General features: G+C 52.8%; 5 protein-coding genes across 5 annotated transcripts; 3 read left to right on the top strand and 2 right to left on the bottom strand.

Annotated features, from left to right (window-relative positions):
* Window positions 1-12: 12 nt before the first annotated feature.
* Window positions 13-2,477, bottom strand: HMPREF1120_04154 (uncharacterized protein). The gene is made up of 2 exons (XM_009158263.1): window positions 455-2,477; window positions 13-401 (listed from the first exon to the last, which is right to left on the bottom strand). Exons 1-2 carry the CDS (start codon window positions 1,527-1,529, stop codon window positions 340-342), a joined length of 1,137 nt encoding a protein of 378 aa, XP_009156511.1. The 5' UTR covers window positions 1,530-2,477; the 3' UTR covers window positions 13-339.
* A 367-nt stretch (window positions 2,478-2,844) lies between these two features.
* HMPREF1120_04153 (uncharacterized protein) lies at window positions 2,845-5,130 on the top strand (the record flags this gene model as incomplete). Its single annotated transcript, XM_009158262.1, has 2 exons — window positions 2,845-3,044; window positions 3,099-5,130. The coding sequence occupies 2 exons, from the start codon at window positions 2,845-2,847 to the stop codon at window positions 5,128-5,130; spliced, it is 2,232 nt and encodes a 743-aa protein (XP_009156510.1).
* Window positions 5,131-7,089: 1,959 nt separating this feature from the next.
* Window positions 7,090-9,141, top strand: HMPREF1120_04152 (3-oxoacid CoA-transferase subunit A; the record flags this gene model as incomplete). The annotated part of the gene is made up of 4 exons (XM_009158261.1): window positions 7,090-7,429; window positions 7,552-7,836; window positions 7,946-8,150; window positions 8,226-9,141. 4 exons carry the CDS (start codon window positions 7,090-7,092, stop codon window positions 9,139-9,141), a joined length of 1,746 nt encoding a protein of 581 aa, XP_009156509.1.
* A 177-nt stretch (window positions 9,142-9,318) lies between these two features.
* Window positions 9,319-11,181, bottom strand: HMPREF1120_04151 (uncharacterized protein). Its single transcript, XM_009158260.1, has 2 exons — window positions 10,926-11,181; window positions 9,319-10,759 (listed from the first exon to the last, which is right to left on the bottom strand). The coding sequence occupies exons 1-2, from the start codon at window positions 11,002-11,004 to the stop codon at window positions 9,816-9,818; spliced, it is 1,023 nt and encodes a 340-aa protein (XP_009156508.1). The 5' UTR covers window positions 11,005-11,181; the 3' UTR covers window positions 9,319-9,815.
* A 922-nt stretch (window positions 11,182-12,103) lies between these two features.
* On the top strand, window positions 12,104-13,091 carry HMPREF1120_04150 (uncharacterized protein). The gene has a single exon (XM_009158259.1). It carries the CDS (start codon window positions 12,303-12,305, stop codon window positions 12,897-12,899), a length of 597 nt encoding a protein of 198 aa, XP_009156507.1. The 5' UTR covers window positions 12,104-12,302; the 3' UTR covers window positions 12,900-13,091.
* The last annotated feature ends 95 nt before the right edge of the window (window positions 13,092-13,186 follow it).

Below are 13,186 nucleotides of genomic sequence, written 5' to 3'. Positions count from 1 at the left end.
GGATGAACTTAATGGAGTGAATAGGGTGAATAGGCTTTGGCTAAACATTGTAGTACCCGCTTATTCAGCCAGCTTAGCATTCAGATCTCATTTCGACTTGACTACAACTACACCCCATCAAAGCCGATCTTTGCTGCCATAGACAAATACTAGACGTCTCAAAATCTGTACATTGTTCTTCCGCTTTCAGTTTCATTATGTCCAAGTAAAGTCCTTGACGATGGTCTCTGCCCTGCCCACAGGGAGCCACCCGATGCAGGTCGATGTTCGCCAGTCCAAAATGCACGCCCCTCAAAATGCCCCGCTAAAAGAACATCACAACTCAAAGCATGAATTATTTCATCGTCTCGACCTTGATCTGCTACTCCGCCTCGTTCTTCGGTCTGATGAGCTTTCGCTACCTGTGACAGAGTCAGTATTGCATTCCTTCACGCGTCAAACTGGGAGTACTCACTTGAGACGGTGTAATCCGAGTAGTAGTACGAGCTGCCGTAACCGGAGCTGCTTTTGTCGTCCCTCCGATCCCTTCGTCTCTTCAACCCCAAGAATAAAGCAAGGCCACCAAGGGTCGCAGCCACCCATCCGGCCTTGCCTATTCCGCTGGACCTCTTCTCCTCCACCACTTCGGTTCTTGCTGGTCTCTGGCCAAACCATGTTCTTCCACCTGTTCTCCCTCCTCGCCCGCTTCGATGATGCCGTTCCACATAGACTTCTTCCTCTACAGTCCGCCGTTTTCGTCGCGGACCCAAACCGAAGATGGCCAACAATCCATCGATCAACCCCTTGAAGCATAGGCAGGCGCAGAGCAAGAGCAAGAGGATGATGCCTGCAATAACGCCAATCACTATGCCTGCGATGGCACCTCCGCTCAGTCCTCCACTTGAGGTAGACGTCGAGCCAGTGATGATGCTTCCGCCGGTGCCAACCGGAGTCACAAAGGGTTGCGTGGTGGTGGCACTACCGACCTGGGAAGTGACGGTGACCAAGGTGTTGCTTGTGGGCCGAAGAGGTGCGCTGGCGGTATTCGTGACGACTGTAGTTACCGTGTAGAGGCTGCTATAATAGCCTGAGCTACCTCCTCCGACGGCCACGCAGACTCCGGAAGACTGGCAGTATTGACCTGATAAGCAACAGACATTTCCGCAAGCAGTTTCGCCGAGGGAGTAGGAACAGCTCTTCGTACTGGCGGGGATATATGAGCTGAATGTCTGGGTCACCGTTTTGAGATCCGTCTCCACGTAGGTTGTAGTATAATATTGCCATTGTCCGCTTCCGCCGACGGCTGCGGCGGTAGTGGTCGGCCCAGCACCACACTGGGCTTGGTTGTTGGCATCAGTATAGCAAACTTCGCCAGCTCCGCAGCACAGGAGTCCATAGTATCCGCAAGGACTCTCGCATCTCTTTTGCACATTCTGGAGATCTTCGAAGCTGTGGAGCAGGTCGGGGAGGAAGGATGCGGAGACGGGTTCGCTGAGCAGGATCGCTGCGACGAGCCAGGACAGAGAAGAAGGCATCTCGTGGAGCCGCATTTTCGAAGCACAGATGTTATGGTGGCCTCAGCTGCCGGTCAATGCGATGGTAGTCTGTGCGTTATGTTCGCATGAATAGCGGTGGGAGTACTTTTGAAGTGAATTATCGAGGGATTTCTCTGCCTGCAACGACGGACAAGCAACAACAATGCGATTGTGTAGAAGTATACTTTCTCTCTACCAAGTAGACTGCAGAAATGTACAGCAAGAAAGACAGGAAGCAGTGAGAATAGAATTCAGGGTTGAGCCGGAGGACAAGGGCTTTTGCAGTGGCCGACCAAGAATCCCAACCTCCTCCTCCTGCCACCACGATTTCACCAGTAGACTGTGAATGAGATTAGCACCACCGCGTCAATAATTTTCAAAATGGCTGGGAAACATAGGCAGCTTTGAAAAGGTCGATTTGGCCACAAGCGAAAGACAACTTGCACCATTGTTGCTGTTTACTACCCGGGTACCGAGAGAAATCCTCTATCCGAAAGTTGGCGGTGACTGAGTGCAGGGTTCGTTGCCGGGGCTGAGAACCTGAGGGCGATTGGACACCCCTCCTTTGACGCCTGCATCTTGCCGGATCGATTCATCTGCATGATTCATGACCTCGATGCGCTGTATCCCGGCACCATCAGGCATTATTGGCGCGACCGCGTGCATTTTCAACAATCTACTATGAAGAGACTGTTTTCCCAGTACCACGGTGCGGTGGATTTCCGATCCTTGCCAACGCTGATCTTGCACAGTAGGTAGCAAGTAGCCGCAGATGGAGATGCCCCAGCCACTGCAACCCGGGCTTCCAGTTCTTGGGATTCGCTGGTCGGGAAACCTTCCTTGTTTGCTTATGCCTCAGCCTCATGGTTCAAGCAAATATCACCAGCCTTGCCGCAGGCCTTGCAGGCCTCAATCATGAATCAGGCGATGCCTGGCCACGTCCGTAGTATCCATGAAGCAAACTGCGCAAGGCTGAAGCTTGAGGAGATGCGTCGTCAGGCTGAGGACGTGGCACCTACCAAAGAAGACTGTCACGTGACATAATGCTCCAACGTCTTTCACGTGATCAACAGTCCAGCCTCCGCTCAACGTCTTCGGGCATTTATTCAGCTCCGAAGTTCCCATCTCCATCTCACAGTACGTTCTATCAGACCTGGTCTATCAGCCTGGTTCAGAGATGCTACAGTAAGGCGAGCCACACGGCCTTTTTACTCGTCAGTCCCGGTCCACAACCTTCCCCTTACATCACATCGGGAGCTTTCGTTGAAGGGTTCCGTCGGACATTAATTGAACCCCTAGTCACCGTCTGGAATGATGTCTACATCGAGGCATGAATTCTAGCGCCTCAGGTAACTCGGATGCTGCGTCGTCTTCGACCCCGACGAAACAAGCAGCTTGTCTAGAATGTCGCCGGAGTAAGGTGAAATGTACCCGCGATGCCGGTGCTGCGTTATGCCGCAAATGCCAATTGGCTGGCCTACAGTGCGTGACCCCAGAATACCATGTTGGGAGGTACAAGGGTGTCAAAAAGTGAGTCGGGCCAATGCACGTTCAGCACTTGCTTTGCTAAATAGTAGTGAACAGTAAGAGAAGTGGTCTGGAGAAGGCGATCTATCAGGTCGAGCAAGCCTTGAAGCGGTCCAAAGATGGATCCACAGGACTAAGTCTGGATCTGGAGACAGACCTTCGACAATTGATTTCGGCTTCTCAAGCGAGCCCCTCCGTCAGAAGGGCCTCCAGTCCAACACCGTCGAGCACGACACATGGCCGTGCTTTCTCCGAATCACGCGCCCGTTTGTCGAATGCTGAGAAGAATGCAACGATCGACAGCGGCCATGAGGTCTCCCCGGCCGAAGTTGGCGAGAAACCGGATGAACTTGCGCTCAACAATGCCGAAAACCCTTTACAGCTACTTGCAATGGCCTCAGTTTTGCCTGTTCAGTCTCCTGCTACAACTTTGGCAACGTCACCCGCCGGTGCCCCTCCCGCGCCAGGACCAGGTGATAGCCATGTAAGCGACGCCGAGCTACAACAGTTCTTTGCATCGCCAATGTCCAACTTGGATAACTCGCCCGATCTCGATCCTATTGAACTGGGGTTGGTGACTATGGAAGAGGCCGATTCGCTGTTTGGCTATTTTCATGAGAAGCTCTCGCACACCCGCTGGGGTCTCGATCCGGTGCTGCACACTGCGAGCTTCGTGCGCTCCAGGTCGGCGTTTCTTTTCACCTCTATACTGGCTGCATCTGCTGTCTTTCTTCCCAGGACAGAAGCTTTGTCCAAACGATTATCCAATCATAGAAACATGCTGGCCTGCCTGGTCATCTCCAACAGGAAGAGATCCGTCGAGATTGTTTTGGCTTTCATGGTCAACATTCCCTGGATGACTCCATCAAAGCATTGGGCTGACGATGAGACCTGCGCCTACTTATCTATGGCATTAACGTTGGCTCTGGATCTCTCACTGAACAAGATCGTCGTGCCATCTACCACAATCCGCCCTCCGGGTTTCCTGGATCGAGTGGCGAAAGCCGAATGCATTGATGCGGCCCGAGCTCTTCAACTTGATGGCTTTCCGAATATCGATCCGTCTTCGACATGGGGACGAAGGCTTCTCAGAACCAGGGAACGAGTCTGGTTGGCTTTGTTCGTCCTCGATCGAGGTATCTGCCTGGCCAGAGGACGACCGTATGCTGTACCTATCGGACCCTTGGTAGAAAGTTGTGATACGTGGCATATCTCCGACATCGCCGATCGATGGGACGGTAGCGTCATCTCAGCAGCTGTTCTACGACGAGACTTGGTTGGCCTCATTACCAGCGTCCGCGAGTTCTGTGATGGAAGTCAAGGCACGAGTGGTGGCTATACAGCGGTCAAATTTCTAAAAGATAAGATTGACCGCTTTTTTGAGCAATGGTATGCTGTATGGTCTCGTCAGATCACGCAGGGTGATGGCCAATTACCACCATATGTCGAAATATTGGTATCTCATACCAAGCTATCGACCTATTGCAATGTCGTCAACCACCCCACGGCCTCCAACGATGTGAAGCAGTTCTTCCGAGCGGCGGGTCTAGCTTCCGCCATTAACGTGATGCGGGCGGCCGTACAAGGTGAGAACAGACTCAAGTCGATGCCGAACAACACCGTCATCATGGTCTCCTTTGCGGCCACTTTTGCACTTGCCTTGGGGACGACAACATCGGGAAATCGAGCAATACTGGCGCCCAATGCTCGCGCACTCATTGAAGAAACGACACAGGTCCTGGAAAGGATTGGAAGTACACCAGCACATAGAAAGGGTCTGTCCGTCTTATTTGCAAGGCACATCCGTCGAATGCTGCAAAGTACCGCATTACATCTGGATGAAGAGAACCAGGCGTATAAAACGGGTTCTTTTGAGCGTCCTCCACAACAGGATGCGAATGTCGAATACAACACTACGCGAAACGACCCGATCCAGGCTTCGGACGGGGCCCAGGCATCATCATATGTATTCGATATGACGGACGACCAGATCCTTGAAGCCATCAACAACGCCAGTGCTTCACAGGATTTGTTCCAGCTCGATGAGACAATGTTTCTGGACTGGTTGGACTGGCCAAACGTTACTTGAAAATTTGCCAGGCTGGATTGTCACACCTCGCTTCATGTCTCACGGTGTGCCCCTGCTACTTATGACAAGCAGAGCGACTTCCGGGCCAAATCAACCAGTTTCTGCAACTCTTCACACAAGTCTGGATCTGGAGCTCTCCTTTGGGCTGCAATCAGTCAGCACGCGACTCTGGCAGTTGTGTCTGCCATTGCGATTAACCCCAATCGGAGCCAGGCAGAGTTGAGCCTCGAATGAGACTGGAGGCATTCAAGGCGCAGGTGGCCGAGGAAAAGAGTCCGCCAACACTATTAACGATATGCCAGTCTCATTCCGTCGATACAGCCGATACGTGATGGAAACTCTTAGCCCTTTGACACCCTTCGTCAGCCCCAGCAATGTGCTCCCGCTTCTCGGCAACATTTTGCTCGTGCGTGGTATTATTTCCAGCAGGAGAGGTCCTGCAAACACCGGCATATGAAAATGGACGAGCTTTCCGACACTCGAACTCATATTCAGGGACCGGCATCCTCCTTCCCAACAGAGTACACAGCCAGCAGGTGAGAGCCCGTTTCTCAAGCCAGGGCAGGAAAGTGAGGACAAGTCTCGAGTGGCTTTGCCGCACCATGGCCCAGCCAGGAGTTGAAGATCTTCAGGCCCGTGCTGGGACCACCCACTCATGATGATCCTCCTACTCCTCACAACACTTCCCCAGAGACCTGGTGGAAGCTCCCCGCTTTGTGGCGTCCGCACATTGACTAGTACGAAAGCAGTCCGCAGCCGCTATCCAGCCATACCCCAGAAAAGGGAAACAGGTCGCAAGGGATCTAGCTTGCCAGCGAAATAATCTATCATAGGACGAACCGCGCCCTTTCTTCCTTCGAGTCGTGGTACACGGATTGCCGAAAGCTGGGGTACGTCGCCACAGCCATACGGGATCTACTATATACCCAACTTTTTATGACCAGAAGGCTGTCCTGCAGCAATATAGGTCACATGCTCTTCTCTTTTATCACAGGTCGTGAAAATCCGATCAATTCCCGCAGCTTTGAGGATAGAGTACCTTGGACCAAGGAGAAAGTTCGGCCCCATGTGGAACCGGGGATCACTGGGACCCTGTCACCTGGTTCATGTAATGTCAGCTGTAACCAATGAACTCGATCTACATGAAACGGAACGAGGAGTAGACGACCGTTGCACTGCATTGGGAAGAAAGAATGATTGAGGAAAGACCTGAGCCGGCGGTGTTGTCCCCGATCAAGGGTTCGTACAGTAGTAAACAACAGTCATTGTCTATTTATCCATTATTGTCTGGACCCTTCCCCCACGATGCGCTAATTTATCGCTTGCTACTGGCAACTTGGTCCGGAGTTATTCTGGACCCTTGGGCGCCGTCCATGGTCCATGGCCGGCGATAATACTCTCGACCACAGAACCCGGGTTTTGCTCAAAATCATCCTAGTTACACTGCTTGTGTCTGCATCGTCGCTACCGTCAAGGAGCACAATTTCGTGGGCCGCTGAGAAGGAGAGCCGGCAACAGAAAAAACACCGATACAAAAAGACCTCACTGAGAATGTCACGTGGGCGACTGCCAAAGCCTCAAGCGCCTAGCGGGCATGTCTTGTCTACAACATTGTACTAGCGGACATGTCACCGGAAATGCACGGGACTTGATTTGACGATATCGGCTCCCTCCTTCCGATGGTATACAAAGCCGAGCCTCATTTTCGGAGCGGCGTCTTGTCCTCGATCGGGTTGGTTAGTATCAAACGGTAAGTCTGGCTAGTTATGGTACCACTAGCATGACAGTACGCGTAGTTTTGGTTGGTCGATGGTCATAATGACTGTTCTTTGTCCCCGAAAAAAATGTATATAAAATCCAGAAATCCGGGGGTGGATTTCCATTTCCCAGACAAAGTTAGGTAGGGGCTGACTCCAGTGTTTATAATACCCTACTTCGCCTGACTCCATAAGATCAACCATGGCGGCACTGGCAGCGAGGCAGCGGACATTGCTGTTCTGCGTGACAGACATCACAGCCAGCAGCTCGAGGACCATCGCATCTTCTTGTCTGAGACCCAGACCCCGGATTGCGCGGAAGCTTGTATCGACCGCACAACACAGTCAAAAATATCGATATTTCTCGTCGGCACGGCCGCTATGGCGAGAAGTTCTTAGATCACAACAGCAGCAGCAGCAGTCGCCGCCGCCGATCGATCGGACCAGATCCAAGCTCTTCAAAGACGCCGACGAGGCTGTTGCAGATTTGAAGTCTGGATCGACCATTTTCAGTGCCGGGTTTGGACTATGTGGGACGGCTGGTAAGTATACCACCACAACCACCACAAAAGCCTCATGACTGGCACTCAGCGAGAGGACGGCAGACAGTCATGAGAGCCAGTTGATGAACAGGAGACAATCTGATTGTGTTGTGTGAAACCAGAAACAATCATCACGGCCATCCACAAACGGGGCATTGAATCGCTCAACAACCTGACCGCGGTATCGAATAATGCCGGAGCGGGCGCGGACGGCGGGCTTGCGCCCTTGACTCATTCGGGCCAACTGACACGATGTATTTTGTCGTATCTGGGCAACAATAAAGCCCTGGAGCAAAAGTATCTGACGGGCAACATTGCAATCGAGCTGTGTCCCCAGGGAACATTGGCCGAGCGGATCAGGGCTGGAGGAGCGGGGATTCCGGCCTTTTATACGCCGACTGGAGTTCGTAAGTAGACACTTACCTTCTGCCAACGAAGTACAGAGTGGCTCGAAAGCAAAAACCGCCACTGTTGAACTGCATTATTGGTCAGTCTCGACTAACTGTGCGTTCATAGACACCCTCATTCAGACAGGCGAGATTCCAACCCGCCTAGGCCCGGCCGACCCAGAAACAAAAAAGGCCAATGTGATTGAGTCGGGCCACCCGCGAGAAACGCGCATCTTCAACGGTCGGACATATGTGATGGAGACAGCGCTGACGGGCGACGTGGCCATCCTTCGAGCGTGGAAGGTCGACGAAGCCGGTAATTGTGTGTTTAGGTAAGTAGCCGCAGTCCTTTCATGTCTTGTACCACCGGCAGCCCGCTAACAACTTGATTTGTTGTTCTGTTCTAGATACACAACCAAAGCCTTCGGTGTCCTCATGGCCAAAGCGGCCCGACTCACGATCGTCGAGGCCGAAAACATTGTGCCGCTCGGCTCAATCGACCCCAACGACGTACACCTGCCAGGCATCTACGTCGACCGCATCGTTCCGGCGACGGTTCCCAAGAAGGTAGAGCTGAAAAAGACTCGACCAACCACCAACTCGGACACAGACACCTCGTCATCTTCATCTTCACCGTCGGATTCCACTGTCTCGGACAAATTAACTCGCCGCAATCGCATCGCCCGCCGCGCAGCCAAAGAACTCAAACACGGCATGTACGTCAACCTAGGCGTCGGGATGCCGACCCTCGCACCATCCTTCCTCCCTCCCGACGTAAGGGTGTGGATCCAATCCGAAAACGGCATTCTGGGAATGGGGCCCTACCCGACCGAAGATGAGGTCGACCCAGACATCGTGAACGCCGGCAAAGAAACAGTGACTCTCGTTCCTGGCGCATCGACTTTTGATTCCGCCGAGTCGTTCGGCATGATTCGCGGCGGGCACATCGATGTTTCTATCCTCGGTGCCTTACAAGTCAGTGCCGCGGGTGATTTGGCGAACTATATGATTCCCGGGAAGGTGTTCAAGGGAATGGGTGGCGCCATGGACCTCGTGAGTAATCCGGATCACACGAAGATCGTCGTTGCGACGGACCATGTCGACAAGTATGGGAAGAGTAAGATTGTGGAGAATTGCGCCCTCCCGCTTACGGGCGCCAGGTGCGTGAGTACGATTATTACGGACTTGTGTGTGTTTCAAGTCGATCGCAAGAAGGGGACTTTGACGCTGACTGAGTTGGCGCCGGGTCTTACGATTGAGGAGGTGAAAAAGAAGACGGATGCTAGCTTTGCTGTGGCGGAGAATGTTGGTTCGATGGAGTAGATGGATAGTTACCTACCTAAGGATTGATTGGGATGGACTGGGGTGGAATGGACCAGCTCAAATGCCAGGGGGATATAGAATGTGCAAAGAAATATAAGGGTTCAGGATAGAGATAGAAAGAAAACTCTGACGAAACAAGATATACCAAGTACCTACGTATATACAGTGGTATTTGCGGGGAAATGGAAGCTTGGAGGGATTCTGCATCGTGGGGCTGGGTCTCGGATTACCATATATCCCCGGACTAGTAGATACCTATGCTTGCCCTCCCTAGGGGAAGGCGAAATAGGGATCAAATTGAATGGCGTCCAAAGATGATGTACGTTCTGGTACGCGTGGATGACCATATATACCGAATATCTTCCTGCTCTATGTGTGAAATGTCCGCCCGGTGTAGTTGGTCACGAACCATACCCTTTTGATATCTCGGCGCAGTCGCCTTGCCAACAACGATCCGTACTCAAGATCGTCCACAACAGTCTAGATCACGCAATACTATACTCTACTCCGAGCGGCGCAGAGCACCAATCCAGGCAGTTGTCATTGGCTGCCCGACCGCCCTTTTTTCCTTTCTGTTTAAGTTTATGCATTTTAGTTTCACTCCCAAGTAGGGTACAGTACCTCACAGACATGACCCCCAGCAAGGGCATATATAATTCTTTGCCGTCAAGTTTTCACAACTTGGCCTTCAAATCGCCTCCAATCCCTGGAGCAAAAGTCGAGCCTCGGCCTTGACTCAGAGCCTGGACAATCTCGTCGACAACATGCAGGATCCACTGGTTCCCCTCATCAGTAGCAAGCCAGTCTCCGCCTTCAACGTCCTTCTCGGCACTGCCATCCTGGAACGCCTTTCTTAACCCAAAAACGTGGCTGGTGACCTGTGGTCCCACACCCGTTTGGGCACGCAAGCAGGAAATGCCAACGATCGAAGTCAACACACGCCCAACCTTGATGAGCGAGGCAGAAGCCTCCGAATCCGGCTCAGGGTCGGACAGAAGGGTACCGTAGTGGGCGGCGAGGATGTGCACAGGCAGATTCGGATGGCTCTGGCCCAACTTGTCGTACAGCTTATCTTCGAACGGGTGATAAATAGAATTCCAGAGCGCGCGGCCACGGGCCACGACCTGGTCGGCGTTTTTGGAATTGATCTGACGCGACGGCGGGGCGGGGATCGAGTCATATACTTCCCGCGGCAGTCCTTCGCGGAAGGCGCCTAGACAGTTGATGGTGCGTGGGATGCCGTTGAACGAGATGCATTTCAACCCGACTTCTCGCATCAGACCGGCAGTTTGCGGTGCAGATGGTGCGGATGGGAGCGTCTGCGTCAAGTTGAATAGTTCCACGAGTGATCCCGGGGAGTTCATCGTCATGGTCGCCGCCGTGGATATGGTTACCCATGCTGGGATGCCGACGCCGCGCTCTTTGGCGCTTGATGCAATTCGCGAATATGTTGATCGGATGTTGGGCGGTGCTTTCAGCGTGCCTGGCACCGCGTGGGCCGCGTTGATCAGTTGTTTAAGTGGCTCGGAGAGTTTCGACATGTTGGAGCCGGCAGAATTGGAGCTGATTCGAGGTCGTGGTTTGTTAAATTTGACTTGGGGCTTCTTTACCCGATGGACTGGTGGTGTCAGGATCGTGTTAGTCTTGTGTTGATGTTGATATCCGTGACTGGCTTTGACTGGCCGGCAAATGAAGGATGCGGGATGGATCTTGGTGGCAGGACGGAGAATAGTGGCAGTAATGGACTTCAGAAGGTTTGCTGAAGAACATAAGGCAATGCTCACCTTGTAGATTGGATGTTTTTGTCCCAGACCCTTGTGGCAAATGCCTCTGATCTTCCTTGCTCTCCTTGGGATCGCTCATATAACTGGCGGGCGCTAGCCGAAGCTGCTTCGTGGACTAGATAAAGCCGGTGGGCGTCGCAACAACAGTCGAGAGCGCCAGAATGCTTTGGGCAACCGGAAACAAGAATGCAGGGGAGAAGAGACCGGGTTCTAGTCAACAATGATGCACCTAAATCCAATGTCAATTGAAGTCGAGGTCGGAAGCTGGAAATGAAAATGGATGCATCGGCAGAAAGAAACGCCGAAACCGGGACACGTCCAACCTCGGGTTCGCAAAATCGCCGGACGCCGCAAAGGAACACCAAAGTGTGAGGCCAGGTTCAAATCTCACAACTCTTCACCACCTCAACTACGGTGCTTTTCGACTTGGATTGCGACCTTTGATTGAATCTAGCCAGCGATGTAAGCCATGCTGTTCAAATGAGCTTCCGACCTGTGACTGTCATTTCTTCGCCGAACTCCTGATGACAAGCTACACAAGACTCCTATGGTGCAGGGTGCTTCGGACATTCTTCTACGCCCGCAGCACGTTTCCGCGAGTTCCCTGCTCAGCTCTTGAGACCGGTTGTTAACACCTCGCTTGCTCTGACCTCCGTCTGTTTTCACTCAACGCCGTCCATGTTGCGACTCCCTTGTCGCTATCACTGAAACGGAGCCTCACTGGCTGCTGGCCGATGCTAGCAACCATCCGATACGGTCGTCTGCAGGGTCCGCGATCGGGATGCACGACAAGATGAATCTTGCTCTTGCAGCCATGACTACCGGCGCTGAGGGAGGTGAAAAATATACTTGACGGACGAGACATTCGTACTGTGCTCTGGGACCAGAGGGCTGGCGTATGGCTAGCAGAGAGGATGTGACTCCCAGCATGATACTCGAAAGGACACCCACCTCTTAGACATATGCATATTTCCATACCGCTCAGATCACAGACGTGCAAGAACAATGCCGGAGAGATGATAGCAACCGCCCTTGTAGTTCTATTAGTGGCTAGAGAGTTACATCGACCGCAGGCTGGACTCAAGGTCTTCTCTTCACCACTGTGTAGCCTCCTCCGGGATGGGAAGCGGGGTAGACCAACGAAGCCGCAGTTTCTGGTCAAGTTCATCTCAGCTTCACTCAGACTTCAGCGCCAGGCTTGCCTACTAATACCCGAGTAGAACTTGCCCTCTAGTGTCGATCCCTGCCTTCTGACCTCGAAGACACGACGAGAGCGAACAGAGCAAAGGGCCGACTTGACTTGTTTATCACTCTGACAATCCTGCTTACCAAGACATAGCACACTCGTACAGAGAGCCAAACTTCTAGACAAGCAGAATGGCTTCCACTTCCACCCGTTCTCCCAATCCGAACCAGCTGGCTACTTCCCTCCCTGGCCTGACAACTCACATAACCGGACACGATCCTGCCACTGGAAAAGCGATCGTGAAAGAATCTCGACCGGGAAACTGGAGTGTCTACGACAACAAACTCATGGCGTTCAACGTGGTCTACACCACATCCGAATTCCCGGCAAACCTTAACGACGACAAGGACCTCAAGCTTCATGACCAAGTCATGGAGAGCGGCAAACTGGGGCTAGTCAATCCTCACGGCACCGTCTGCCGAGTGGTAGACTTCGCACCCGGATTCGAGTGCATTATGCATCGTACCCAGAGCCTTGACTATGGCATCGTGCTGGAAGGAGACATCGACTTGGTGCTGGACAGCGGAGAAACAAAGCCTATGCGGAGAGGAGACGTTGCGGTCCAGAGGGCCACGATGCACGCATGGAAGAATACCAGCGAGACCGAGTGGGCGAGAATGATATTTGTGCTGCAGGACTGCCAGAAGCTGGAGATCGGAGGCACGGTGCTGAAAGAGGATCTGGGCAGAGGAGTGGAAGGACTGCCAGCAAGTGGAAACGATTCCTAAACACAGAGAGGATTGTGATGGTTGGACAGAGATGCCTGAAAGTGTACAATGTATCTCAAGGCTGGCATAACAGACGATCCCATGTTTACGATGCTTCTTATACCCGCTCTTTTATCTGGACCGAGTACACGCGTCTTGCAGGCCATGCTGCCCCTGATTTCCACCGTGATTCCCACTGTGGCTCCAAACCCGTTGCCAGAGTGGATGCTGTCGCAGCCGCGATCGGAGGGTTTTGTTGACAGTGGCGCAAGTGGGCGACTTGGTCTGTCCGTTGGCCACGGGGGGTT

The sequence above is a fragment of the Exophiala dermatitidis genome, assembly GCF_000230625.1.
Source record: "Exophiala dermatitidis NIH/UT8656 unplaced genomic scaffold supercont1.3, whole genome shotgun sequence".
In the NCBI taxonomy this organism is placed as follows: Eukaryota; Fungi; Ascomycota; class Eurotiomycetes; order Chaetothyriales; family Herpotrichiellaceae; genus Exophiala; species Exophiala dermatitidis.
The sequence above is the reverse complement of the archived record's forward strand: the minus strand, read 5'-3'. Positions and strand labels throughout refer to the sequence as shown.

Excerpts from the sequence above, each read along its gene's own strand:
- HMPREF1120_04154 (XM_009158263.1), bottom strand. The coding sequence starts at position 1,529 with ATGCGGCTCCACGAGATGCCTTCTTCTCTGTCCTGGCTCGTCGCAGCG. Across the intron at positions 402-454 it reads CTCGGATTACACCGTCTCAA|GTAGCGAAAGCTCATCAGAC; the intron begins GTGAGTACTCCC and ends ACTCTGTCACAG.
- HMPREF1120_04151 (XM_009158260.1), bottom strand. The coding sequence starts at position 11,004 with ATGAGCGATCCCAAGGAGAGCAAGGAAGATCAGAGGCATTTGCCACAA. Across the intron at positions 10,760-10,925 it reads AAAAACATCCAATCTACAAG|TCCATCGGGTAAAGAAGCCC; the intron begins GTGAGCATTGCC and ends TGACACCACCAG.
- HMPREF1120_04150 (XM_009158259.1), top strand. The coding sequence starts at position 12,303 with ATGGCTTCCACTTCCACCCGTTCTCCCAATCCGAACCAGCTGGCTACT.